The 26023-nt window shown below is 45.8% G+C and overlaps 1 protein-coding gene across 2 annotated transcripts; it reads right to left on the minus strand.

Moving 5' to 3' along the window:
- Positions 1-8873: 8873 nt before the first annotated feature.
- On the minus strand, positions 8874-24298 carry LEMD2 (LEM domain nuclear envelope protein 2). Of its 2 annotated transcripts, XM_050953025.1 has the most exons (9): positions 22693-24293; positions 21641-21681; positions 19434-19509; positions 17975-18051; positions 17221-17300; positions 14180-14325; positions 12792-12893; positions 12593-12695; positions 8874-11075 (listed from the first exon to the last, which is right to left on the minus strand). In XM_050953025.1, the coding sequence occupies exons 1-9, from the start codon at positions 24221-24223 to the stop codon at positions 10925-10927; spliced, it is 2307 nt and encodes a 768-aa protein (XP_050808982.1). In that variant the 5' UTR covers positions 24224-24293; the 3' UTR covers positions 8874-10924. The 2 variants fall into 2 exon arrangements, with proteins under 2 accessions (XP_050808982.1, XP_050808983.1); XM_050953026.1 differs by lacking the exons at positions 8874-11075; positions 17221-17300 and having other exon boundaries at positions 12592-12695; positions 22693-24298.
- Positions 24299-26023: the final 1725 nt, after the last annotated feature.

A 26023-nucleotide genomic window follows, 5' to 3' on the forward strand; every position in this document is an offset into this window, starting at 1 on the left:
GCAAAATGATTGTCTGCCGTTGCTTTCCCGGAGGAAGGAATGACTGACGACATTTACCCAGAACCACCCGCGACAATGATTTTTGCCCCATCAGCCACTGGGCTCTCAACCCAGAATTCCAAGGGGCGGGGGAGATTGCAGGAACTATGGGATAGTTACGGAATAGCTACCCACAGTGCAACGCTCCGGAAATCGACGCTAGCCTCGGACCATGGACACACACCGCCAAATTAACGTGCTTAGTGTGGTTGCGTGCACTCGATGTTATACAGTCTGTTTTATAAAACCGGTTTATGTAAAATCGGAATTATCCCGTAGTGTAGACTTACCCGTAGTCATCTCCACATATACCCGGTTTTGGTACTAATTCATGAGAAACAGTTGCGGAAGACAGTGATGGTTTCTTCCCTGTCTCTGCTAGCTAAGCTATCCTGTGGCCAGGGAGAAAATTTAACAAGTAAAGCAGAGGCAATGAGATTAGCTGGGCAGCACTACAAGGAATTTTCCACCTAGGAAGACATGAAGGCAGAACAAATTTGCACCACAGACTGTGGGTAGAGAGAAGTGGATGGTGGTGTGTGACAAGAGAGGAAGGGAGGACTGCGGTATGGGAGGGAGAGGGAGTCTGTCCTTTAAGGGCTGAGCTTCCCAGGCAGAGAGTCTGGCTGGGGTGCTTTGAAGCTTTTGTTATGCATAGCCAAACTTGGAACCAGACATAGAATAAAGCAGAGCTCTTGCAAGCACAGAGTGATAAATGAACATCACAGGCATGACTAAAGTGAAAGGAGAACATCAGGAAAAACTTACTTTGATGAGTGTGTGGGAACAGTCCCCCCAGAGGACAAGGAGATGGTAGGATGTCCCTTAGCTTGGTTCACTTCAGACTAACACAACTGAAAATCACCCACAAATAGTTAAAGCGAAACTCAAGACACCTCCCAAAGAACCCTCATACCAGCTCCGAGCCATGAGAAGCTATAAGGAATCTTTGTGGGACTAGGAACTTTAGAGAACTCGAAAGGTCGAGGAGACACTCATGACAAAAGCGAGATTTTTTTTTGTTTTCACATGAGACAAATCTGCCCCTAGGAGCTTGCAATGTAGACAAAGGAAGATGAGTTAGTCCCATTTTACAGATGGGGAACTGATACAGAAGAAGGTGATGTGAGATGTCCAAGGCCACACAGGAGGTCTGGGGCAGAGCTGGGAACTGACCCTAGGCCAATATGTTAACTAAGTAAGCCTCACTCCCAGGAAGTAGGCATCATTAGCACCTATTTTACACACCAGGCAGCGAAGTGTAAGTGACCGTTCCAAGGCCACAGAGGGTATCAGCGATGGAGCAGGCTGAGAACTCAGGGATACCTGGCTTCTAAGCCCTAACTGCTGCCCACACCCATCACCCATAAACCCCACTCTTCTTGGATGTCAGATATATTTATAATGCACGCTTTAATTGAAGATACTTCATTTTTATGTTAGGCATATTGTCATGCCAGGTGATGTCCCTTTGCAGCTATGGTACCATATTAGACAAATATATTGACATTGATTGGATAGAAGCCTGTGAAATAGTCTGAGGTGGTAGCCTTTGCAAGGTCTCTGGGACAGTTAGCAGGGCTGATTACCTTAACTGAATGGGCCACAGAGCACCAGAGGCAATTACTCAGGTACTTAAAAAGCCAAGTGTTCTAAGGGGACATCAGCCCCTTCTCATATTAAAACTATGCTAATAAGAACTAATTATGGGCACAAAGATCATATTACCCTTGGCCAGCTCAAGGCTACAGCCGAGATTGGTCAAAGACTCTCTCTTGGCACCTTGCATTGCTGAATTAAGAGGCTCCTAGAAGTGTATTTTGCGCATCCTTGGTACACACTATCCCTTTAACATTTGTCTGGTACGTGCTAACTGGATGTATGCCACAGCAACACAGGCTCAGGCACAAAGTGCTTGATTGAGGCATTTCTTTTACTCTTTAAAATGAAGTTTTTAACTATCTTTCCTTTGTTGGAACCCCTCTCGCTTTCTTACCACAGTTGGCATTCCTCCACCTCTACATACAAGCCGCTCTGTTACTGTAGGGTTGTATGTTAACCCTGGGATCCACAGACTAGCTTATTAACATAGAGGGACTTATGCAGAGGGCAGGGAGATTTCCTGCAGGATTCTGGGCATTTCATTTTGCTATTGTCAGGTTGCTCATGAATGTTGGGCTATAGCCACTGCTCTAGTAATGTCAGGTTGTTCAACAGAAGAGAACAGTGTATACTAGTTTGTTCTCAGAGGTTTACTGTTGCGTGGTGGCCTCTGCATGCTGGTTAGTTATTGTAGTGTGTCTTGATATTGCTGCACCATGCACTCTGCTTTCTTCTTGCAGGGTCATTATGTGCACTCAGCTGCTGCCATTTAAGTGTTTCAATGTTTAAAATAAATCTCTAGTTTAGAAAAGAAAACAGCCCAAATTGTACAGACTGCTCTTGCAAACTGACAGGCAAGAGAAAAGGACACTCTACTCTCCCCACCCCCACTCCCAAGACCCACCTTGCCTGTGTCCCTTTAAATGTGTGAGGCTGCAGCCATGCCAGCAGCTGAGCTGAGCAAGTCTCTCCATGCCGTGCCAGAACATAATCGAAATCTTATTCTCTCCCAGGGTGACAGCGAAATTCATTTCCCAGCCTTTACTTAACATGGGGGATGGCTCTAGGTTGCTCTAGTTATTAATAAAATGCAAGCCTGATGCACAGTTTTAAGCAAGATACATGTCTGGAGGGAGGGGGATGAGGAACGGATCCCCTCCTGCTTCGTGTAATCCTGCTTTTCTAGGCTATCTAAACAGCGGCTGACACTGGTGTCCTGCCCCCGTGTGAACTGCAGCAGCTACTTCTCAGATTAAAGGGCTAATTTTATCTCACTCAGAGCTGGGCTGAAAATACATGAATGATCCATAGCTCAGCCATTTGGGGACGGGGCGGGGGAAAAGAGTGGATGGAAAAATCCAGACTCAGCTGGGGGGAAAAAAAAAGTGCCAGGGCTGGGCGAGGTAGAGATGGCCCCTCGCTAGCTGGAGCTGGAAATCACACTGAAAGGAAGTCATGCCTGAGAGCCAGCGGCAGGTTGTGCAAAAGCAAGAGCTGCTTGCTTGCTGGTCTTAAGTCAAGGACACAGCAAACCAGCACCAACAAGTGGTGAGGCCCTGCATCCCTAACCCACTACTAAGGACAGACAAGCTTTGAGGAGAATGGGGGGTGATGGCTCTTGCCCTGTGACACCTTTGCGCCAGCTTGGGGGTGTAAAGGGGCAGCTGAAAGCCCCCCAGCAGTGTACGGCAGAGGTCAGTGCCCTCCAGGCACAATGGGACCCTGCTGTAGGAGCCATTGGTGCAGGGGGCATGGCCAGGGCCTTCCACATGCTCCCAGGTAGTGCAAGAGCCCATAGGGGGCCAGTGCAGCTAGGGTGCAAATTAAGGTAACCCTCAGAGCTGCTCTAATCTGGGCCCGGGCCTGAACCGGCCCTGGGGAGCCCCACACAGTAGGAAAAAGTGCATTGCCTATACCCCTGGCCTATCTCCCAGGCTCAGCACCTACTGGAAGCTAACAGAGGCAGCAGTCTGCTCTGGTTTTGATCTTGTCTCCAGACTTGAAAAATTCCAGACCTGCAACTCCCCATCAATCGCTGCTGCATTAGCAGCAGCAACAGCGGAAGCACTATCCTACACTGCCACTTCCACCGCCAAACCTGCACGGGAGTGAATCACAGGCCCCAATGTGTTAGGAGAGGCACAGCCCCTTTGTCACTGGCTCTTGCTTAAAGCGCTTGGTACAGCAGGAAACATCAGATTCCTCAGGCTGTCTGCAGCAAGAGCGTTCTTTGCATAGGGAGTTGTCTGCACAAGGAAACTCAGGAGCGTGTGATACTACTTTGTTTCCCCGGAGCATCTGATGCTACACAGTTTCCCACTGCTGCAAGTTTCATGCAGGAGAAAGCCAACTGGCATATCTCCCCCTTGGAATTTTTTTCTTTTCCTGCAAGGATGTGCCTGCTTTTTGTAGTTACTACCAGAAGGTGGAGCTTCCTTTAGTGAGTCCCTCCCCGCTGAGGAGCACAAAGGTGTTCAAATACTCCATCTGACTTAGCATTCTCAATACCCTTCCTTCTTGTAAATGAATGCAATTCAGGCTGGGCCATTTATAATCCTGCTGAATCTGCCATGCACAGGGAAGTACAATGATGGCCAGCACTTGGCATTTCCATAGGGTCTGGAGACCAGGAGGCATGAGCCCCATAGAATGATCCTTAGGAATGATGCACACAGAGTGATTTATGAGCTAACGCCCTGGTGCCAAGCTGCGGTGCCTGCTCCTTTTCTCGCTCACATGCAGACGTCTCGAGGCTCAGCTTTCGGTGTGAAACTCAGAAGAGTTTTCAGAACATGCCTGGCTGTTGGATGTCAATGCACAGATGATCTCCATGTTCCACTCAGGTGGCAGAGTATATCTTAGGCACTAGGCGGGCCGTTTGAGAGCATTTTGAAAGCAGGACTGCAGAACTTCCATGTGGTGATCTGTCCACCTGGCTGAGAACAAGTCTTTCCTTCTTAGGTGGGAACATAGGGCTGGGGCTGGTGCTGACTTGACACCCACAGATGCTGATGTTTCATTTGCCCATGCAGAGCCGTGCATATCCATGACACAGAGAGAACAATCAGGAGAGCCTCTATTTACCTACAGGATGGGAAATGCAAGGGTTGTGCAGGCAAGGCCCGTGCTGCCAGTGCACTTTGCCCTGGAGCTGGAGTGAGAGGGGAGTTCAACTTCCATGGCCCAATCTAGTCTTACCTCCTCTGCTGAGCCCAGTAACAGTGGGGCTGTCGGGTGCCAGTCATGGCACTTACCCACCCACCGACCCTCCCGGGGTGGTGTGGGTTAATGTCAATGGAGGGTTTGATCCTTGGTCTCCAAAGCTCTGATTGGCCAACTGCGTCCTTCTGATCCTGTCACTAACCCAGAAAATTGCATATATGGGACTTTATGCCTAGGGGAAAAAACATGTAAACAAACCAACAATCACTATGCCACCGCTTGGCTTCGAGCAGGACACACCCTTAACCAGGGCTGCTTTACTGCACCGATGAGGGAAGACAGCCACCTATCATCCACTCACTGTCTCCTTTCATGTCTCCACTAACCTGCTGGTACGATAGCCCCTTTTTCTGTACCATGAAATGTCCCCTCCCGACACATTCTAATTTTTCTTCTTCTAGAATCCAGTTGTTTTTCTGGAGTAGTTAGTGCTATATACACTACTAGAGCCTGGCCCTAAAGGAGATTTCCAGGAGCTAAATGTTATTTAATGGCAAAGACACTTTCTCCCACTAGGAAAGGTGGTACTGAGACACTCCCTATAGTCCCAGCAAAGTTGCTAGAGAATATTTAAGTATCTCCAGGGCAGCCACTCCCATTGCAATGACAGAATATGGATTCAGGCCCACAGAAAAAGTTCTGTGCTTTCTAAACATGCTATAGTTAACATATACCATGAGGCATTAAACTGTCCCTACCATACCACACATGGTTTGCATTACTTAACCACTGGGGCCTTGCTCTGGGATCTGAGCACAAAGCCAAATGCAACCCCAGCCACGCCATTCCAGCTCTGTTGGGGCTGATTGTTTAATTCTCATAAATACTTTGCCAAGTGATGTTTTGGGGAGGACTGAGAAGTCCAGAGGGGCAGGATACAGTCTCCCAGTTCCAGCTTTTGGCACAGGGGTCTTAAGCTGTGATAGGCACTGTCAATAACATTTGCTATAGGAGGTGGATGAACAGGTAGGTCTCATGCTGCCATCCACCTATCTGTGGCCCAGTGGGTGAGCTAAATCTACTCAGCCTAGAGCTCCTGGTGGATGAATAGTCCCAGGTTTGGCATGACAAGCTACAAAGGAGGGAAGATCTTTTAACATCAGCTGAGGGCTAACAGACCAAGCTGGAGGTACATGAGCACTAGAGGCCTGATCAAAACCACTAAACCAATGGGCATCAGTGGGCTTTGGATCAGGCCCTATCTGAACCCTCTAGGAACGGTCTGATCTGCAGCAGTCTGCCTTAAGAATAAAATTGCTCCAGAGAGGTTGATTTTTGGTGAAGCAGCATGGGCTAGTGGTTAAAGCACAGGATGGGAAACCCAGGGATCTGGCTTCTATCCCTGGCTCTATGTAGCCTTATGCAACTTGTTTTCCACCTTTTCTACCTGTCACCAGTGGCACCTGTCTCACCGTGATGTTGAGGCTTAATTCACTGGAACATGTAAAGGCTTTTCTGATGCTTGTCCTGAAGGTACTGTACAAGTGTAAAGTGTCATTCTCTAAAGGCTGAACAAAGTTGCAGTGGAAACCCTGGAGCTGCTCAGGAGGGAGCACTTAAGAGAAGGGGGCAGCCCTTTGGAGGTGGGTCCCTTCGGGCAGATTTCACTGGATGTTCTTTTTATTCTTTAGTTCATGATGCTCTTCCCAGCAGAACTGGCACTGCTCCCTAACCCTGCTTCCCATAAATAAAGCACAGCATCAGCTGTCATGTCAGTGGGAGACAAAAACATTTAATATGAAAGCCTTTAAACGGAAGAAGGAAATAAAAACAAAGGGCAAATTTTATTTTAGATTCCTTGCTGCTACTTTTTTTTTTTTTTTTTTGACAACAAGGGGATGTGAAGGCTTTATCAGCCCACCGTTTGAGGATTTATTCACGTAGTCTTAATGCTTACAGAGAGTGGAGGAGACTTTAAAAATGATAAAGTCAGTACAAGTGGTAAGGAAAGCACTGAACATGTGAGATTGATCAAGTGGCTGAATGACCATATGGAAAATGCGGACAATTCTTCACCTTTTGTATAAGCACTCTGGGATCTATATAAAGTGCTGTACAGGTGTTCTGAATTGTCAGTACAGTTTTACAGAGCAAGCAGGAACTAGGGTTCCTAATGGAGACAGATAGGAAGGATAGCCATAAATTAGTTATATAGGGTTAAAGCCCTCTTCATTTTCAAAAAGTTCTTATTACCCAAAGCTTCCCCATGCCCATTCTCCAAGGGATCATTACAGGGGAGTTCTTGGCAGTTCGGTTTGAAGCAGGCAGACAGACTGCACACCTAGGTACACCAAACCCCCAGACTATTTCCTAACCCTGCATATATCCCAGCTGTAACTTAGCAACCTGTGCTGGGCACTAGCATCTAAACAGAAATGCAGTCTTGGAGGAGGGAGGTTTAACCTTTCATTACGCACCACTCCTCTTTCTACCCCCTTCTGTTCACATACCTAGCAACAACAAGAGAGGCATTTCAGAGAATATTTTCCAAAACAGCAAAAGGAGTTAGGTATCCAATTCCTGTCAGCTTTCAATGGGAGATGGGCAGCTAATTCTCTTTTATGCCATTGAAGATCTGCCTCTGTTTATCTCATAATGTATGTCTTGATGACAAAAACATATCTCACCAACCCAGAGCCTATGAGTCAGCTGCGGCCATAGACGTTAAGGGTTGATGATTCAAACTGCTCGTTTCAAGAGCCTGCTTGTGAAAGCTACACGTTAAACCCACTGTCAGCTTGTGATGCACAGTCATGCTGACCCACAGGCACTCAGCTAACAGCGATGCATTAGAAATATTTAGGTGGATGGATACTAGCAGGAACTTAGAAGGATTAATTCAGGCTTGCTAGTGTTCTTGCAAGATTTAGAAACTATTTCTACCTGGCAGACTCTTTTGAAGGATGGCTTCTCAGTTATCTAGGAAGTAGGCTGGCACTTTCTGACCTTTTCCTTTCTCCTGTCATGGCTATTTTCTCCCTGCCGTCCTTGGCAGAAGTGCTACCGTGACATGAGTCTTCTACATCAGACACACAAGGGTAAAGAAAATAGTACTACCTACCACTCTCACAGCCATTTCAACAGCAGGTCTCAAACTGCTTTACAAAAGGAGGTCAGTATCATTATCCCATCTGTAAAATGGAGAAACAGAGGTGCGGAGAGGGGAAGTGACTTGCCCATGGTCTCCCAGCAGGCTAGTGGTGGGAACAGAATTCAGATCTCCTGAGTCCCAGTCCAGTACCATATCCACTAAGCAACACATCTGCTTCCCTGTTTTTCCTACAATAGTTCTTGGCATTTAAATAGCACTTTCATCTGAAGATCTCATGGCACTTTGGAAAGGCAGGTGTCATCCTACTCTTAATTGAGACACAGAAGTCAAATGACTTGTCCAAGGCATCACTGAGAGTCAGTGACAGGTTGGAATAGAACCCAGGACCATGATTTTCAGAAGTGATCAATGATTATGGCTGCCCAACCTGAGTTGCCTTAAAGGGATCTGGCTTTCAGAGAGTGGGTACATGACACCCTAAATGCATGGCACCCAAAATCAATGATCACTTTTAAATATATTACCTATCTCCTTGCTCCCACGTCTGCAGCTTTAACCACTGATGTTGTGGCCAAGTGTTGGTCAATCGGCTGTTAGAAGTTAATGTTGGTAATATTGCATTACACATAAAGCTGTCAACCCCTTTTACACAAGTGTCCACATAGGATTAATCCTTCTCAGTCTATACCTTTCATGGATATCATCATCATTTCCTCACAGAAATCAGTCTCACCTGCCTACCAAGAACCTGACAACAGCTAGGCTCCTGGTGTGCTAAGACCACTGATTATCATGCTGACCAGTAGCGTATCACTGGTTCCTTGGGCTTGCCTGTTGGCTTGTCTTATACTTAGACAGTAGGCTCTTTGGGGCAGGGACCATCTTTTTGTTCTGTTTGTACAGCGCCTAGCACACCTGGATCTTGGACCTTGACTACTGCAATATAAACATTAATAAATAATATTAACAAATTTATTCTGCAATTAAGTGTATAGACACAAGTTAAATGTGTAATAAATAGCACCAACTCAGTGAGATTCATCCTACAAAAAAAGAATTTCATCAACAGTACAAAAGATACGTGCAGTGTTTGGCCTTTTTCGCTCTAGATCAGGTGGTTTAAAAAAATTACAAAATCCATATGTATTTTAAAAAGATATAAGACAGGAGGCACGATGGGAGTTGTCACAAGCACCAATGGATATGAAGAGCTTGTCCTAGCACATTAAAAGAATAAATGCTGCCTTTGTTTTATCAACTGTTTTAATCAATAAGGCATGGGAAAGATGGTTAATGTCTTGGACACAGCTGTTGAGTTTCCTCTTTTGTTCAAACACCCTGCCTATGCCATACAAGGAAACACATGGGGATAAAATTCAACTCAACATGGGATTTCTCCTACTTAACTAATAAGACCTCCTGTTGCTTTGTTTCTGGAGACTGCTTCTCTGTACTGAGTTTCTCTGACAAGCCAGCAGGATATAAAATGAATCTGAGGCAGCCAGCAGATTGCATAGGTGAAAAAGCCCCAGCAATCCTTCAATCTTCAGCGTGGCCAGCAGGGGAGGCAGAAGTGCAAGCTTCATGGTTAGAACACACTTCCATACATTAAGGAACCAGTTCAAACCTTCCTGGGTACTTTATAAAATTACTTCTCAATGCAGTTCCATGGACAGGGAAGCCAGGATTCAGCAGCCTTGTGAAGCTTGCCTGCTGATCCCAAATGTTGAAGCAGCTCTCCATTAACATGGCCACACATGTACTATATTTAGGACACTAATGGAAATAAATTCCACTGGTTATAATGGGTCCGATCACTGCTGGCATAAGAGGGTTAAGCCAATAAGTTATGCCAGAAGTGAATTTGGTCGTGGCTGTCTGAGTGGAGATTGGGATAACAAGTTTATGATGTTGGGAAGCCTGAGAACAACAGTATCTCAGTCCTGCCTAGGTCACTACACTCTGGTGCTATTTTCTCCTCAAAACAAACACTTCTTAATTGTACATAAAACCAAACATATGTAGCCAAACAGTTGTATACACAAAATACAATGCCTGCAGTGCTCATGGAGAATTGATCTCTGCTTATTAAGTGTTGTGGCATTGCCACATTAACACCCACAAACAAGCCCTCCATCAACACCGTAAGCATTGTGTATCTGCTCTCCAAAAGAATACACACACATTACAGCTGCCAGGTATAGACATGTACATTCACCCTGGATGTTCATTCTCGAGTTCTTTTTTTGCACATACAGAGTGATCACTTTTGGCTGCAGCCATAAGAGCATGTTCCTTATGTATACCTGTGTTCTGTCATTTGCCACCTGTTCCCGGTATAAGACACAGCACAACGAAAGCAGACATACAAAGCATAGATCACCTCCTCTCCTCCAGCCCCACCCCATATCCCAAATCTTTCAAGGCACACGACACTGCCCTCACTCAATCCCACCCACCCTCTGTAAGGGCAAAAGAAATACACAACTCTTCTCTGTTAAGCATCAGTTAAATGCTTGATTCTTGGTGTGCTAGTGAGATAAAAGCATGTTTTAAACTAATGGATCCTAACTCCCATTCCTGATGTTTCCATGGGAAATATTAATTCTTTTAAAAAACATTTGCTGATGGGTAAAACCACTTGTTGGTCTTCCCACAGTAAAGGTCAGCTTTAAACCTTCTACCCCTTGGGCAAAGAGATCCCTTGCCCCTTTCTATTAGGTATTAAAGAGTGATTATATGTTTGTTTACTCATGGAGCTCAAACACTCACTGGACAGCTAGCTTTGGTGTGCTTTTGGCTCCTTCTCTAGCTCAAGCCCATCTTCTCACAAACCAAGACTATTGCCTCAAAAATAATCTGTTAAGCGTCTCTCAGTAACAGAGGGAAAAGGGGGTCGGGGTGATTCTAAACTGAGAAATTTAGAATTCCTGTCCATCCCTTCCCACATCCAGAGAGGGAACTGTCCTTTTGCACAGACTGAACTAATGGCTCCTCCTTTGCTCCTGGTTAGTGCTCTGAATCAGAGACGTAAGAGGGCTGAGTCCATCTCCACACCAGCATATCCTCTCCTGCTATCCGGTGTGACTCTGTCTGAATCCGTGATTCGTTCGAAGCCAGGAAGTCCACAGCTCTGTTCCAGACCCGCTTCATTTTTTTCCTGAAAGCAGAAGCAAAATGGAATAGTCATCTCTGCCTTATGTTTTCTTGCTTAGCGCACTTGTCACTGCCAACAAAGTGACTCAACCTCCTCCCGTTGCCTCTCAAGAAAGAGCAAAGGAGATCAAAGCTAACATTCAGAGCTAAATCTGAGACAGGGTGTCAAGGCATAAACTCTTTATCCACGTTTCTAATACTGTGGAAGGTGAGCCCTCTACGCTTATAGATTGCACACAATTCCAAACCTGAATTGTGGTGCAAGGAGACCGCAATTAGTAATTTTCCCCAAGGACACCTGCAATAACGTTGGCAGAACTCCCTTAGATTCTAGTGAAGGCAGGGGGCTGGACTCGATGACCTTTCAAGGTCCCTTCCAGTTTTAAGGGATAGGTATATCTCCAATCATCATCATTATTATTATAACACAAAGTGGAACTTGCCCTGTTCTGGATCTGTGTCTAGTTATGCTCCCAACTTTCAATTCAGGATCCCATGCAGGCAAATGAGCTCAAACCTTTTCGATTAGATCAAACCACATCAGACCTTTTTCCTACCGGTAGTACTGTGACTGATTAAAGATGAGAATGATTAAGGCTTTGTACTTCATAACAGCACGTATCTCAAAGTACCCTACAAAGTAGGGATGATCTCCATTTCACTGAAGAGGAAACTGAACTTTAGAGATGAGGCAAATGGCATACTGCAGCAAAGAAAAAACAGAACCCCGTCTACTAACTCCCCATCTTGTGATCCCGCTACTCAACCATGCTGCCTCCTCGAAGAGCAAACAACCCAGCAACCTACCTGTAACTGGACAGCATCTCCCATTTACATCTGCCTAATTAGCAATTGCTTTGCTCTGGCCAGTGGGAAACGCAAATTTGATTAGTGATCTTAGTCTCACTCCTATGGCAGGCAATGGACAGAGCCATGCAGGAAAGAGCTACTCTGATGCTCTGGCTACACACTGGATGCCTCATTCTGAAAGGCACAGCACTGCAGTCCTCCTGGCCAGATGATATGACAGAGCAGTGGTGATGTTCAGGATAACATCTGATTCAAGTTTAGATGACGGAACACAAATAGAACACCCCAGCACCCAGGAAAAGCGAACAAAAGCCAATTTCTGCTTGATATGACAATGACAGTACACCTGTGAGAGTGTTCAAATCATCAGCACTAGGAGAAGAGCTCTGCGTGGCTCGAAAACTCGTCTCTCTTGTCAACAGATGTTGGTCCAACAAAAGATTATCTCACCTACCTTCTCTCTCTAATATCCTAGGACTGACATGGCTACAACTACACTGCTTAGCACTAGGAGTGTCACATTTATCCCCAGTGGATAACAACAATAGTCTGGGTTATGTCAGAATCCTTTACAATCCCAAAAGCCAGACTCATTCCTCTAAAATTCCTCACACTCCGTTTCCCAAGAAGTCTGCTTCCAGTCTGTTACCCACAAAGTGCACTATGACCTGAGCTGAAGGCCCCCTTCCTAAAGGGAAAGAATTTGCTCACCTGCTTTGGGGTGGAATGAGGGTGTCTCGAACATGAAGGATGCCTACATATGGGTATCGCTCCAACCTCTGTTCCCACTCTTTGTAGTGATCCTGGACAGCATCTGTAAGAGGAAACAGAATGGGGCAAAGGGGAGTGAAATTATCTGAAATGAAGAGACCATTTTAAATTAGATGGCCAAAGTGCTGTTGGGTTCTACCTATGATTTTCTTCACCATTTCATACATGGCCTGCTCCTCTTCCTCCATCTTCCGCCAGCGATACTTCAGGAGTAACAGGATCCCCCAGAGGGCAATTAGACCTATGAGTGGACGAACAAAATGGAAGCATGTGCGCTCATATTCATGTGTTTAGTGGATGTTAGCTGCTCTATTTCCTACTCTTATCAGAGAGAGTTTTTATTCTCTGCTCTCCAGGACCTGCCCAGAACTATATCTGTGTTATTCATGTTGTTTATTGTGGCATCACAACTCACGGGAATTCTGAAACTGACAGTGCCTGGAGTCAAACTCCCAAGGAGAGGGATTTCTTGGCAGACCTCACCTGTAGTGTTCCCTTTCTGCCAGAAAACTCAGGATGACTACTCGTCTCTACAGCATTAAAATTCAAGACATCTCACTTTGACAGAGCCTACCCCCACAATAATCCAGAAGAACAGTCAGGCTTCACTGCTCTCGAAATAAGGGGTCAGAAAGGAGAGAAAGCAAGGCCTTGTGGCTAAGGCACCAGACTGGGACTCATGATATGTAGATCTAAGTCATGACTTTGCCACTGACCCCCTTTATGACCATGAACAAGTCACTCAATCTCTCTGTGCCTCAGTTACCTATCCGTAAAATGGGAATAATGATACTTCCTTTGTCTGTCTTGTCTATTTAGATTATAGACTCTTCACAGCATGGCAGGAACTGCCTCTCACTATGTGTCTGTACAACACCCAGCAGCTGGGCCCTGATCTCATTTGGGTACTACCACAATACAAATTGACACGGAAATACAACAATTCATTAATAGGTTTCAGAGTAGCAGCCGTGTTAGTCTGTATCCGCAAAAAGAACAAGAGTACTTGTGGCACCTTGGAGACTAACAAATCTATTTCAGCATGAGCTTTTGTGAGCTACAGCTCACTTCTTCAGATGCACAGAATGGAACACACAGACAGGAGATATTTATACATACAGAGAACATGAAAAGATGGAAGTATGCATACCAACAGGAAGAGTCTAATCAATTGAGATGAGCTCTCATTAACAGATGCCAGAAAACTGAATAGTGTTGTACATGGAAGGGATGAGAACAGAGTGTTTGGGCAGGTTATTAATAGACTAACTTTGCAGGCCACCACAATGAATGCTTGAGAAACACTTAAATGAGATGGACAGCTCACGTACTTGCTGATTTGAAATAAAGGAAAAGCACTTACTGCATGACAATGGGTCTCTACAGGTCTCCTTCTATTGCTAGATCACAGGTTAATTAGAGAGAAATTAACTCACCAATTCCTTTAACATTTACCACTAGTTTAATGTGGTTGTGGGAGTGTGTGTAGGGACGGGGAAAGCTCAGCTATTAAGGCTAAGGACTTACTCCAGAAGAAGATGAAAAGGTTCATAATGGCGGTGCTTACTGCCCGGCGGAAACGACAGCCTAATCCCATCCGAGGACGGGTGGATTCGAGGCACACCACCTGGTCTACACTGGTAACCGGTTCTGATGGGTCTTCCCCTTTTAACCTGATGGGGAAAAGGCAGAAAACCACCCCTGAAGAGTGCACAGACTCCAGCAACAGACTTTAATCAGGACAAGGTGAGCAAACATATTGCAGCAGCTGGTAACTCTTTCAGCACACCATGTAGAAAACACTAAAGCATTCTCACTGCTGGTCTTTCCAGAACATTTCAGCACTGGCTGCTTAGCAAGGGAGGAATATGGCTTTAGAAAAGGCAGCAGGATCAGAACTCCCACTGGTAAACTGAAGTCTCCCTCTGCAGACACTTTGACAGCACTTCTCAGTGTGCAGAAGATTAAACTTTAAATTGGATTCCCATCTCTCACCATAGAGAAATGGAAATGTTTACTGAGTCACTCATCAGCAGTTGTGCAGAGAGCAGCTGAGAGAGTGTGAACGTCTGTGGAGGCTGCACTGTTTTCCTTGCTACAGATGAGCATAAACAGTTTAGCTGGAAAAGCGACACCAAATCAAATACGGCTAACGTAAACCAGACAACCTTGGAAAACATTTATGGTACAGCTCATAACACATTCCCAACTTCACTCGTACATGCACTATGCAATCAGATACCCTTTGCACTTATAGCACAGATAGATAGATTAACCTACATCTAAGTTTGCTTCCTTATTGGATCTATTAAATCAGATTTTTTTTTAAAGCTAACAATTCACTGTAGGGTTGTAATGAATAGCCCACTGTAGACAGGCACAGCAAATTACTTGAACCCTTAAGTCTGGCAGCATGCAAACAACAAGCCATTGGTGGGTTATAGTTGTTTAAATGAGCCTTGCTGTAACTGGAGATACCCAACTGTTTCACAACCATTTTGTCTGATTTATAGTGCAAATCTTAAATGAATGTACAGAACAGGCAGCAGAATTACCAAGCAAAACGATCTTATTTTGTTCCGTTTTTACCAGTGCACAGTCACAATAACTTCACGTAATGTCTGTTAAAAAGCCAATAGCAGTTTTTTAGCACACTGTACATTCTTATTGAGTTTCATAATGAGCTGCCAAACACTGGATCAATTCGGTGAGCTGTTGATGAAGTTGTTAATAATGCATCTGAAGAAGTGGGTTTTTTACCCACGAAAGCTTATGCCCAAATAAATCTGCTAGTCTTTAAGGAGCCACCAGACTTTTTTTTTTTTTTTTTTTTTTTTTTTTTAAAAGAACTAGACAACACCTGGAACATTAGATTACAGCAGTAGCTGTAGGGGGCAGGTTAGGAGAAAAAAAACAATGGAATTCTACTCAAGCTGTGCCCACAACTCCAGTGTTTCTGCTGAAATGAGATAAATAGTTAGCTGTTTCACTGCTAACTATGTTGACATTTAAATTATCATTACTAGACCCCAGAGTTATTACCGAATGGAGATAAGTCACATCTTTGTGAGTTATGTTAGTATGTCCACTGACTCAGGAAGACAATACCACACTAGGCTACATTCAGAATGTTATATTCAACTATAAGGGCTACAGGTTTAATGTTCTGTTTCCCTGCAACATTAAATCCTTCAGAAACTGATAGAAACATGAAATGTGCTGGCATGGCATAACAATTCACGCTAGTTCAATCTAATCTCTAATAACTGCAAATGGGGCAACTTCAGATTGCTAATATTTTCCCACCTTGACAGTTCTCCAAAGAAAGTTCGCTTTCAAATAACGTACCTGCATTTTGGTGCTTTAAACTACATTTATAATGGGTCCCTGCCTACAATTAGTGGTTCTTAATATCTCCCACACAGTTCAAGAGGACATCCAAATGAGACAGGCATAGTAGCCTTTATAAATATACAGAAAGCACATATACAGCATTTTATATTTTTCAAAGGGCTGAACAAAACCTCAAGCTGATTTTCACAGGATGATGATTTCTAACTAGACGAAATTCAAGATTGTCAAACACAAATCTTCCTCACTCCCCTCTCAAGTGTTAAAATCATGGCTATGCATGAAGCATAAGAGGTAATACTCTATCTTAGACAGACCCAGCACCAGTGAAGGTAATGGGAGCCTTTCCATTGATCAGGTATTCTGTTAGTAATACATACTAATGCTGACACACTCTGAAGATGCCATTCACACTTTTATTTTTTTTTAAATAGCAACCTTCATCCTCAGATCGCACAGCATTTTACTAACAGGATTGCTTCAGTCACTAATGACATTCAGTCACCTCAGCGGGGTAATGTGGCTGCACATTAGAACACCAAAGCCCCATTTTGCAGCAGAAATACTGAAGAGAGCAGTATCCAATGAAGAGTTGGGGAGAATTTTACAAGGCAGATTCTAATCACACAGATTTGGAACACGGGCAGGACATGTGGACTAATTTCAAAATTTTTTGCAGCACAGTTGTAGCAGGGTTGCTCCCCAGATATTAGAGACAGTCAATGAGGTAATACATTTTGCTGGACTAACATCGGTTGGTGAAAGAGACAAGCTTTCGAGCTACACGGACCTGAAGTAGAGCTCTGTGCTGCTTGAAATCTTGTCTCTTTCACCAACAGAAGTTAGTCTAATAAAAGGTATTACCTCACCCCTAAATCTTGCAGTAAGTGCCAGGGGATCTTTAATAACCACAAGAATTCAGGACCTCAGATTTATCCATCATTTGAAAGACAGCATCTCCATGAGCACAATGCACCCTAACGCAATGCTGGGACACTGACTCACCTGTCGAATCACCAATAGTTACTGCACCACACTATTTTTAATTTGGAGGTTCTCCCATTCAAGTACTGACAACCCCAATCCTGGATTATTTTATGAGATCTAACAGGATAGGTGATATTCCAACATGCCAATATACACTAAATATCAAATTATGTAAGAGCAGCCAGTGCTGTGAATTATAACGTGAACAGCTTGTACTGCTACTCACTCACCATATCCCTAAATCATTGTTACTGTTCAGTATCCATTGCAGGGCATCTTCAAACTTCTCTGGGGAACTGCCGGTTACATTCTACATAGAAGAATCCATAAGTAGATTAATTCTGCATTCATTTGAGAAGGTGGAACAACATTATTGCCTTGCTGTAATGGAAGAAATTGCTCTACCTGCATTCCCCCTCCCCAGATTACCTCTTATCATCAATTTAATTAACTCGGCAAACTGGCAGAGAGGTAAACCAAATCTACACACCGGCCTGGAATCTTGACTGTAATTTATAACTTGGTATATCATCCATGAAGCACACTATAAAACAATATTCTCCCTACACTTCTGCTAAATACAACATAATCTTGCTGACAATTTTCTATGAAGAAGTGGAACATTAGGTCAAAGCAGCCTGCCTTCTATCACTTTGGGGTGAGTTGGGGAAAACCTTACTGCTGCCAGTACAGTACAATACAGGGACATTTCTAGCACCAAAAGACTGACAACTAAGGAACAATCATTAGTTAGATTTACAACAGCTAAATCAATGTTGTCAGAGAGATAGGGTAGAAGATTATTTTCTGAAAGAAATGTGGAGAACAGGACTGGCCAAAGGAACAGCTGGAAAGCCTGGAAAGACTCAGAAACGGATGAAGAAATGAACCAGATGGTACATTGTTTTATAAAGCAATAAATAACTGATAGAAAGACATTAACTACAATACACAACAATTAACACTCATTCCCATCCTACTTACCGCCACATGATCCTTTGCTTCACTAACCAGAATGCATTTACTTTTTAGCTTCTCAGGGTTTCCACACTCAAAACTACCTAGAAAACAAGTCAAGGAGATGGAAACAACCCATAAAAAATCCATAACTTACACAATCAGGAAATGCCCTGAACGATCTGGAAGCGTTATTCTTTTAAATCAGTTTTAGTTGTAGCCAAAATGCTTACAAAGAAGATTGGAATTAAATATTCTAGCCAGATAATGTTATGACCTTTAATAAAATTTGTAGCTACTGTATATAGGCTAAGACAAGGGTTCTCAAACTGGGGGTTGACCCCCTCACAAGGTTCTTATGGGGGGGTCATGAGCTATCAGCCTCCATCCCAAACCCCACTTTGCAGCCAGCACTTATAATGGTGTTTAATATATAAAAAGTGTTTTTAATTTATAAGGAGGGATGGCACTCAGAGGCTTTCTATGTGAAAGGGGTCACCAGTACAGAAGTTTGAGAACCACTGGCCTAAGATAAGGGCAATCAAATCTATTGCTTCAAGGTATATGCTACCCACCACAGGAGCCGAGAAGAATACCGTCATCTCACTCTACAAAACTGCACATTTGGCCAAATGCACTAGGAACACTTTCCATCAGGTATGGTGCATGTTCAACCTGACTAATCAATGATACAGTGGGGTATACCTCCCTTCTTCAACCTTCTACTAGAACAAAGACAAATGTTGGAGGAAAGTCCACAAAAGCAGACCATGAAAACCTGACTTGAAAAGAAATCTGAACATACCTATTAAATAACTGTTACTATGCTATTGCATACAATTTTGAAAAGTGATTTAGGCACCTAGGAGCGTAAGACTCACTGAACATGTAAAGGAGTTGGGCTCCTAAGTTACTAAATCCCTTTCAAAATGGAACTCAAGCACTTTTGACAATTCTACGCATTAGTACAATATTAATAAGATTTGCTTGACTGAATAATGAGAAGATATAAGCAACTTCTAACTGCATTTCCTTCTCCAACATGAAACCATTAGTCATTGACCTGGGTAGCCACTTGTATTCTAATGTTTGCTTGGACTGTTTTGGCCAGTGTTCTAAGACAATGTTTTATATAAATATATGGAAAAGCTCTGCTGCTGGACTCTGGTATCTTGCAAGCATTTGAGGCACTGGGGTAAAAAAGTTATAAAGTTGAGTATTTGCATCTCAAATTCCCAATATATGATCTGCAAATAACAGCTCCATACAAACACAGGTACCTAGGCACAATTAGTAAAGCACAATTATAGTAATAGTAAAGGCATTAGTAAAGCACAATTCACATTCAGAGAAAACATTTTCTTCACCTTTTGCCTGCTTTCTCAGTGCCCCTCAAGTCATTTTGCACAAGGAAAATGTCCAGCCAGCTGGGAGATGCAGTTTGTTGAACCCTCCTAAATGCTTTATAATGACAATCAGAACTCACCAGCTTGTACTGCCAGGTAGTTATATAATTCATACAGCATGGTCATTAAAATGTCCTTCTGTTTAGCTTGACAGAACTGAAAGTCAAAAATAAATAATAAACATCAACACATCAATAGCAACAAGCTAGCAATTAGATCAGCCAAAATACAAAAATAAAATACTAACAGAAGTGTATGTTCAGTTGCGCTCTACTTCAACTGGTAAAATTAAAATACAGTGTTACTGAGGCAAAAAGTTTCAGAGCCTAATCCCGTAAATAGCTGAGCACCTCCCGTGAAACGCAATTACTTCAAAGTCCCAAACATCACAGCCTTCTACTCCAACAGCAGCTGAGGGAGCAGTTCCTTCAAACTCAGGTATAGTAAATAGGTTTATGATAGACTTCTCCAGAACATCACAAGAGACCCACTATCAATTTACCAGCATATATCACCACTCTGAATTTGATACAGAAGTCTGTCTCTCTCAATAGTGCATTATGGAATAAATCAGGGCTGCATAAACACGTCTCAACAGAGATTAGGGATTTAGCTTTATTAAAGCTTCTATTAGAAAAGTTGACTATATAGGTAAAATCTCTGTCACAAATCAAAGTCACTTATGTTACAATTAACTAAAGAAAATAACACCAAGTGATTCAGATCTTCAGTAGTTGAAATTTACAACTTTCAGATTCTACTATACAGTCACAATCTAGTCTGGTCTAAAAACAAAACAAAAACAAACAGCCTATTAAATCTGAGGGTATGTCTACATCTACAATTTTGCAGCGCTGGTTGTTACAGCTGTATTAGTACAGCTGTATAGGGCCAGCGCTGCAGAGTGGCCACACTTACAGCAACCAGCGCTGCAAGTGGTGTTAGATGTGGCCACACTGCAGCGCTGTTGGGCAGCTTCAAGGGGGGTTCGGGGAACGCGAGAGCAAACCGGGGAAGGAGACCAGCTTCCCCGCGGTTTGCTCTCGCGTTCCCCGAACCCCCCTGCAAACCGCAGGGAAGGAGAACTGCTTGCACGGGGGTTCGGGGAACGCGAGAGCAAACCGGGGAAGGAGACCAGCTTCCCCGCGGTTTGCTCTCGCGTTCCCCGAACCCCCCTGCAAACCGCAGGGAAGGAGACCTGCTTGCTCGGGGGTTCGGGGAATGCGAGAGCAAACCGCAGGGAAGGAGACCAGCTTGCTCGGGGGTTCGGGGAACGCGAGAGCAAACCGCAGGGAAGGAGACCAGCTTGCTCGGGGGTTCGGGGAACGCGAGAGCAAACCGCAGGGAAGGAGACCAGCTTCCCCGCGGTTTGCTCTCGCGTTCCCCGAACCCCCCTGCAAACTGCAGGGAAGGAGACCTGCTTGCTCGGGGGTTCGGGGAACGCGAGAGCAAACCGCAGGGAAGGAGACCAGCTTGCTCGGGGGTTCGGGGAACGCGAGAGCAAACCGCAGGGAAGGAGACTAGCTTGCTCGGGGGTTCGGGGAACGCGAGAGCAAACCGCAGGGAAGGAGACCAGCTTGCTCGGGGGTTCGGGGAACGCGAGAGCAAACCGCAGGGAAGGAGACCAGCTTGCTCGGGGGTTCGGGGAACGCAAGAGCAAACCGCAGGGAAGGAGACCAGCTTCCCCGCGGTTTGCTCTCGCGTTCCCCGAACCCCCCTGCAAACCGCAGGGAAGGAGACCTGCTTGCTCGGGGGTTCGGGGAACGCAAGAGCAAACCGGGGAAGGAGACCAACTTCCCCGCGGTTTGCTCTCGTGTTCCCCGGAACCCCTGCAAACCGCAGGCAAAGAGACCTGCTTGAAGGAAAGGCTTCCTCAGGTACGCTGGGATACCTGCTTATTCCACGGAGGTCAAGAAAAGCGCTGGTAAGTGTCTACACTTGATTACCAGCGCTGAATCACCAGCGCTGGATCCTCTACACCCGAGACAAAACGGGAGTACGGTCAGCGCTGCAAACAGGGAGTTGCAGCGCTGGTGATGCCCTGCAGATGTGTACACCTCCTAAGTTGCAGCGCTGTAACCCCCTCACCAGCGCTGCAACTTTGTGATGTAGACAAGCCCTGACTCTGGTAAACCACTACATTCCTCCTGTAAAATGATACAGGCTATTTGGCAGTGATATTGACAGTAACTGATTTGTGAAATTTGCTAGAATAGTTAACTGTCTGTGAGATGGATGCCCTTACTCTATGGATTTTTAAAAAAACGAACTTTAAATTTACACTTACATCATCTGTCCTTGTCTCACAATCCACAGTTAACAGTTTAACTGAGAGAGAGAAGAAAATAAGGGTTAGTCAGCTGGAAAATAAAAACTCTGACAGAGAAAATAACTAGTGATTAAAGCAGTGGTTAAAAATAGCTACTTTTAAAGCATCTGATTCTTCTACCATTCATCCCATTGAGTATTACCTTACTAGTTAAATGGTGCTTTTGAAACAACTAAAGTAGGCCATATCGAAACTTAAATTAGTAACATACACATATCAGGGCAGAAACAAGGAATTCTGTTTAGTAGGCAAATAGGCTGGAGTTTACAAATCATTTTGCAAATAATTCTAGAGAGAAATGTTTTATGCTCTTGCCATATTCAGTGACTTTGAGAAAACAGGGCAGGTGCTCACCTAGTCAATGCACAAAACACTCACGCTCGTGTTGTGTTTTGGCAACCACACTTTGCAACCTCCTTCCACATACCCTTTTCCTTCATTTTGGAACCAGGCAAACAACATTTCTGTGAATTTAATCTGCTACAGTAGGGCTATAGGGTGTCACTTTTTTTTGCATATTTAAGCTCAAATGTTCTTGGAGGTAAGCAGCAGAAGGCAATTTCAAGTCTTGTACTTTTGAAGTGGACAAGATCAAGGACAATGGATGACTGTGCTTTGTAGAAAATGACATTAAAACAGATGATGGGCAATTACATGGATAGTACATCATTACGATGGAGGATCATAAAATATGTCTTCAGTGCTAGATGAAAATTTAACTCCCCATAAAAATCTATGGATTTGAAGAATCTCAAGCCAAGTTCACCTGAGAGGAAAGAGGAAAAAAAGAAAAAAAAAAACCCCACCCACAAGACACTTTTCCATGACTAACAAGGTGTCCCAGGGATTGGGGAGACAAGAGGTAAAGACAACACATGAAGACAAGGAGAAGAAAAATAAATGCAGTGAAGGTGGACAACAGAGGAGATGGAAACAAGAGAGGACTGAAGAGAAAGGAGAGAGAAAAAAAGGAGGAAGCAATTTTAAAAAGTGTTTAATCCACCACGTACGGTTCTCCTCTGCCCCCAGAAGCCAGCCTGGCCCGATCATCTTCACCCAGAGGATGCCCAGGAAAATCACCAACAACATCAGGGTGGCCAGGTACAGGAACCAGGACAGGTAGAACTCCAGACCCTTAACCTTTCCTACTGCACCCTGCTTGGGGGCTTCCCCTGTCAACTGACTCATGGAGGTTAATCCTTCTCCCCCTGTCCTCCACGGGATCCTGCGGATTAATCCCCCTACTACTGTTGCTGTCCCCCCCTGGGTGCTGGGGGTTAACCCCCCATCTCTTGTCCACCACTGGGTGCTGGAGGTTAACTCCCCATCTCTTGTCCCACTCTGGGTGCTGGGGGTTAACCCTCCATCTCTCGTCCTCCGCTGGGTGCTGGGTGTTAGCCTCCTTTCTGTCTCCCATTGGGTGCTGGGGGTTAAACCAACATCTCTTGTCCTCCACTGGGTGCTGGGGGTTAACCCCTTTTCTACACCTCGCTGCGTGCTGGGGGTTAACCCCACATCCCTCGTCCCCCACTGTGTGCTGGGGGTTAACCCCACATCCCTCATCCTTCCCTGGGTGCTGGGGGTTAACCCCACATCCCTCATCCTTCCCTGGGTGCTGGGGGTTAACCCCACATCCCTCATCCTTCCCTGGGTGCTGGGGGTTAACCCCACATCCCTCATCCTCCACTGGGTGCTGGGGGCTAACCCCACATCCCTCATCCTCCACTGGGTGCTGGGGGCTAACTCCCTCTCTGCCCCCCACTGGGGCCTGGGGGCTAACTCCCTCTCTGCCCCCCACTGGGGCCTGGGGGCTAACTCCCTCTCTGCCCCCCACTGGGGCCTGGGGGCTAACTCCCTCTCTGCCCCCCACTGGGGCCTGGGGGCTAACTCCCTCTCTGCCCCCCACTGGGGCCTCGGGGCTAACCTGACATCTCTGGTCCCACACTGGGAGCTGGGGTTGAACCCCCTTTCTGCCCCCCACTGAGTGCTGGGGGAAAACTCCCCAGGGGCTGCTGTCTTCCCCAGCTGGGCCCAAGGGTTTAGCCCCTCTGCTACATCCCTGCGCGGGGGCTGGTATCCATCATCTTCTTCCTCCTCCGAGCCCTCCTCCTCCTCCTCCTCCTCACTGTCCCCACGGCCCTGGCTATGGGCGCTGTGTGCCTGGGGGCTGGGACTGCGGAGAGGGTGGGAGGCCGAGGCCGGCTCAGGCCTGGAGGCGCTGCCCGTGCTCTGGCCCCTCTGGCCGGCCGCCCCCTCCGCCCGCAGGCGCCTCAGTTTCTTCACGTAGAGCTCGCGGGTGGAGTCGGTGATAGGCCCCGGCTGGAAGCCCAAGGCCCGCAGCTCCCTGCCGAGCTGGGCGTCTGACAGGCCGGCCATGCTGGGGGCTGCTGTCTTCCCCCACTGCGGCCTAGGCGCCCCCTCCGCCCGCAGGCGGCCCAGCTTCTTCACGTAGAGCTCGCGGGTGGAGTCGGTGATGGGCCCCGGCTGGAAGCCCAAGGTCCGCAGCTCCCTGCCGAGCTGGGCGTCTGACAGGCCGGCCATGCCCGGAACTGCCGCCCAAGCGGGGCCTGGGCCGGAAGCGCTCTGTGAGAGGGGAAGCGAGGACCGCCATCTTGGGAGAGGCGGAAAGGCGGCCTCTAACCTCCATCGTAGGAAGGTCAAGGAAAGCGCTATGTAGCGCCCAGCCGGGCTATTGCGCCCGCCATATTGGAAAGGTCGAATGGTCCCAGACACCTCCCATGGACGCCATCTTGGGGAGGTCAGAGCTCCGGTCCCAGGGGCTCGCTCTCAAGCCCGTATCGTGCAGGGGCTCGGCTGGGGGGCTGTTGTCTGCCTTGCACGGGAAACAAGTTAGACACAGGGGGATAGAGGGACCAGATGTCCTGATTTTAAAGGGACAGCCCAGATTTTTGGGTCTTTTTCTTATATAGGCTTCTATTACCCCGCACCCCCGTCCTGATTTTTCACACCTGCTTTCTGGTCACCCTAAAGGGGGTAGCGCAGCCTTTTATTTGTGATTGCTCCAGCTAGATGCCCTCGTGTCACTGCTTCCCATGACCCATCGGTGGCACAGTGCATTGCAGGGCAGTGACACTTGGCCACCCCGTTGCACTGCAGAGGGTGACTGAAGAGATGTTGCATTGCCATGGGGCAAAGCTTTGGTGGCAGTGCCATCCTGGGGGGAGGTGGGGCTTTGGCGCCAGGCTGCCAAGTGACATAGTGGTGGCTCTTGCTGCTGCAGGGTAACAGGCGGACACTTGAATGCGCCTTGGCATTGTTATGGAACAGCCTCTTTGTACCCTATGCCATTGCTGAGCAGGTTACTCTTTTATGCCACGTTTCAATACAGCAAGAAGATGTGCTTGAGGTGTCACCAGGGTGCACCAGATTTGTCCCTGAGATAAAACCCAGGCACCCTAAATTGTCTCTGTTTTAAAAGCAGTCTCTCTTGTGCCGTTTTATATTCCCAGTGAACACTTGGTTAGTGATCAAAGATAGTGGAATGGGCAGGAATGGCCCTCACTTGAGGAGACCCAGCTTTGAGAACCGCAGACTGAAAATAGTTTGACGTCAATGAATCCAGAAAAGCTTGGTAACTCTACCACTTCCCACGCCCATAGTTGTGTGGCTTCCTGTGTTCATTGACAACTGATATCACTGGTGCAATGATAACAGTGGGGAACCTGCCAATAGTTGACATTTGTGAAGAGAAAGAGACAGCTCTTAACGCCAGATGTCCCTTTTCAATTCTCACTGGTCCACCTAACTTTCTCCTTATCGAGCCCCCTCTCAGCTTTCATCAACCCTTCTTAAATGTATTAATTTAAAGTATGAATCTGCACCACTGATGGGAGCAGGAGCAGGCCCCTCAGATTTATTGGAGGAAAGGGAGTTGTTTGAAGCTTATAACTTAAAAACCCAGCTTTGATTTGAAAATTAAATTTGGCATCAGTGATGTTGAGTAATTGCTTTTTGCTGTTGCATATAATAATATAATCAAAGTGGCTGAAATATTGTTTATTCTTGGAATGTTATTAAAGGTAACGAGGACCTTGTGACTAATGCACATGCACAGTGCCTACGTAGGAGTTTTTATGATTAGAGCTATGAGGACCACCAACCCACCATCTGATATTAACAGCAGTGTGTAACTGCCAAGCTGGGTAAAATAATTGTAGTGATCACATGTTGCTGCTTTTCTCGAATAGAACATAACCACCTTAGAATAGATGTTATAGGCATGCATGTATATGCATGCTCACACACACATTGGGGCGTGCTCCTGCTTTGTGTCCTCACAGTTATTCTAGGTGACATCAACTTGGCACTGCCAGAGTGCTG

This window comes from Gopherus flavomarginatus, chromosome 5 (genome assembly GCF_025201925.1).
Source record: "Gopherus flavomarginatus isolate rGopFla2 chromosome 5, rGopFla2.mat.asm, whole genome shotgun sequence".
NCBI lineage: Eukaryota > Metazoa > Chordata > Testudines > Testudinidae > Gopherus > Gopherus flavomarginatus.

What these genes read in the sequence shown, in the direction of transcription:
- LEMD2 (XM_050953025.1), bottom strand. Translation starts at nt 24,223, where the DNA reads ATGGCCGGCCTGTCAGACGCCCAGCTCGGCAGGGAGCTGCGGACCTTG. An exon ending in CTACCTGGCAGTACAAGCTG is followed by an intron (nt 18,052 to 19,433) that starts GTGAGTTCTGAT and finishes CTTGTTTTCTAG; the next exon opens with GTAGTTTTGAGTGTGGAAAC. An exon ending in AAGCAAAGGATCATGTGGCG is followed by an intron (nt 17,301 to 17,974) that starts GTAAGTAGGATG and finishes TCTTCTATGTAG; the next exon opens with AATGTAACCGGCAGTTCCCC.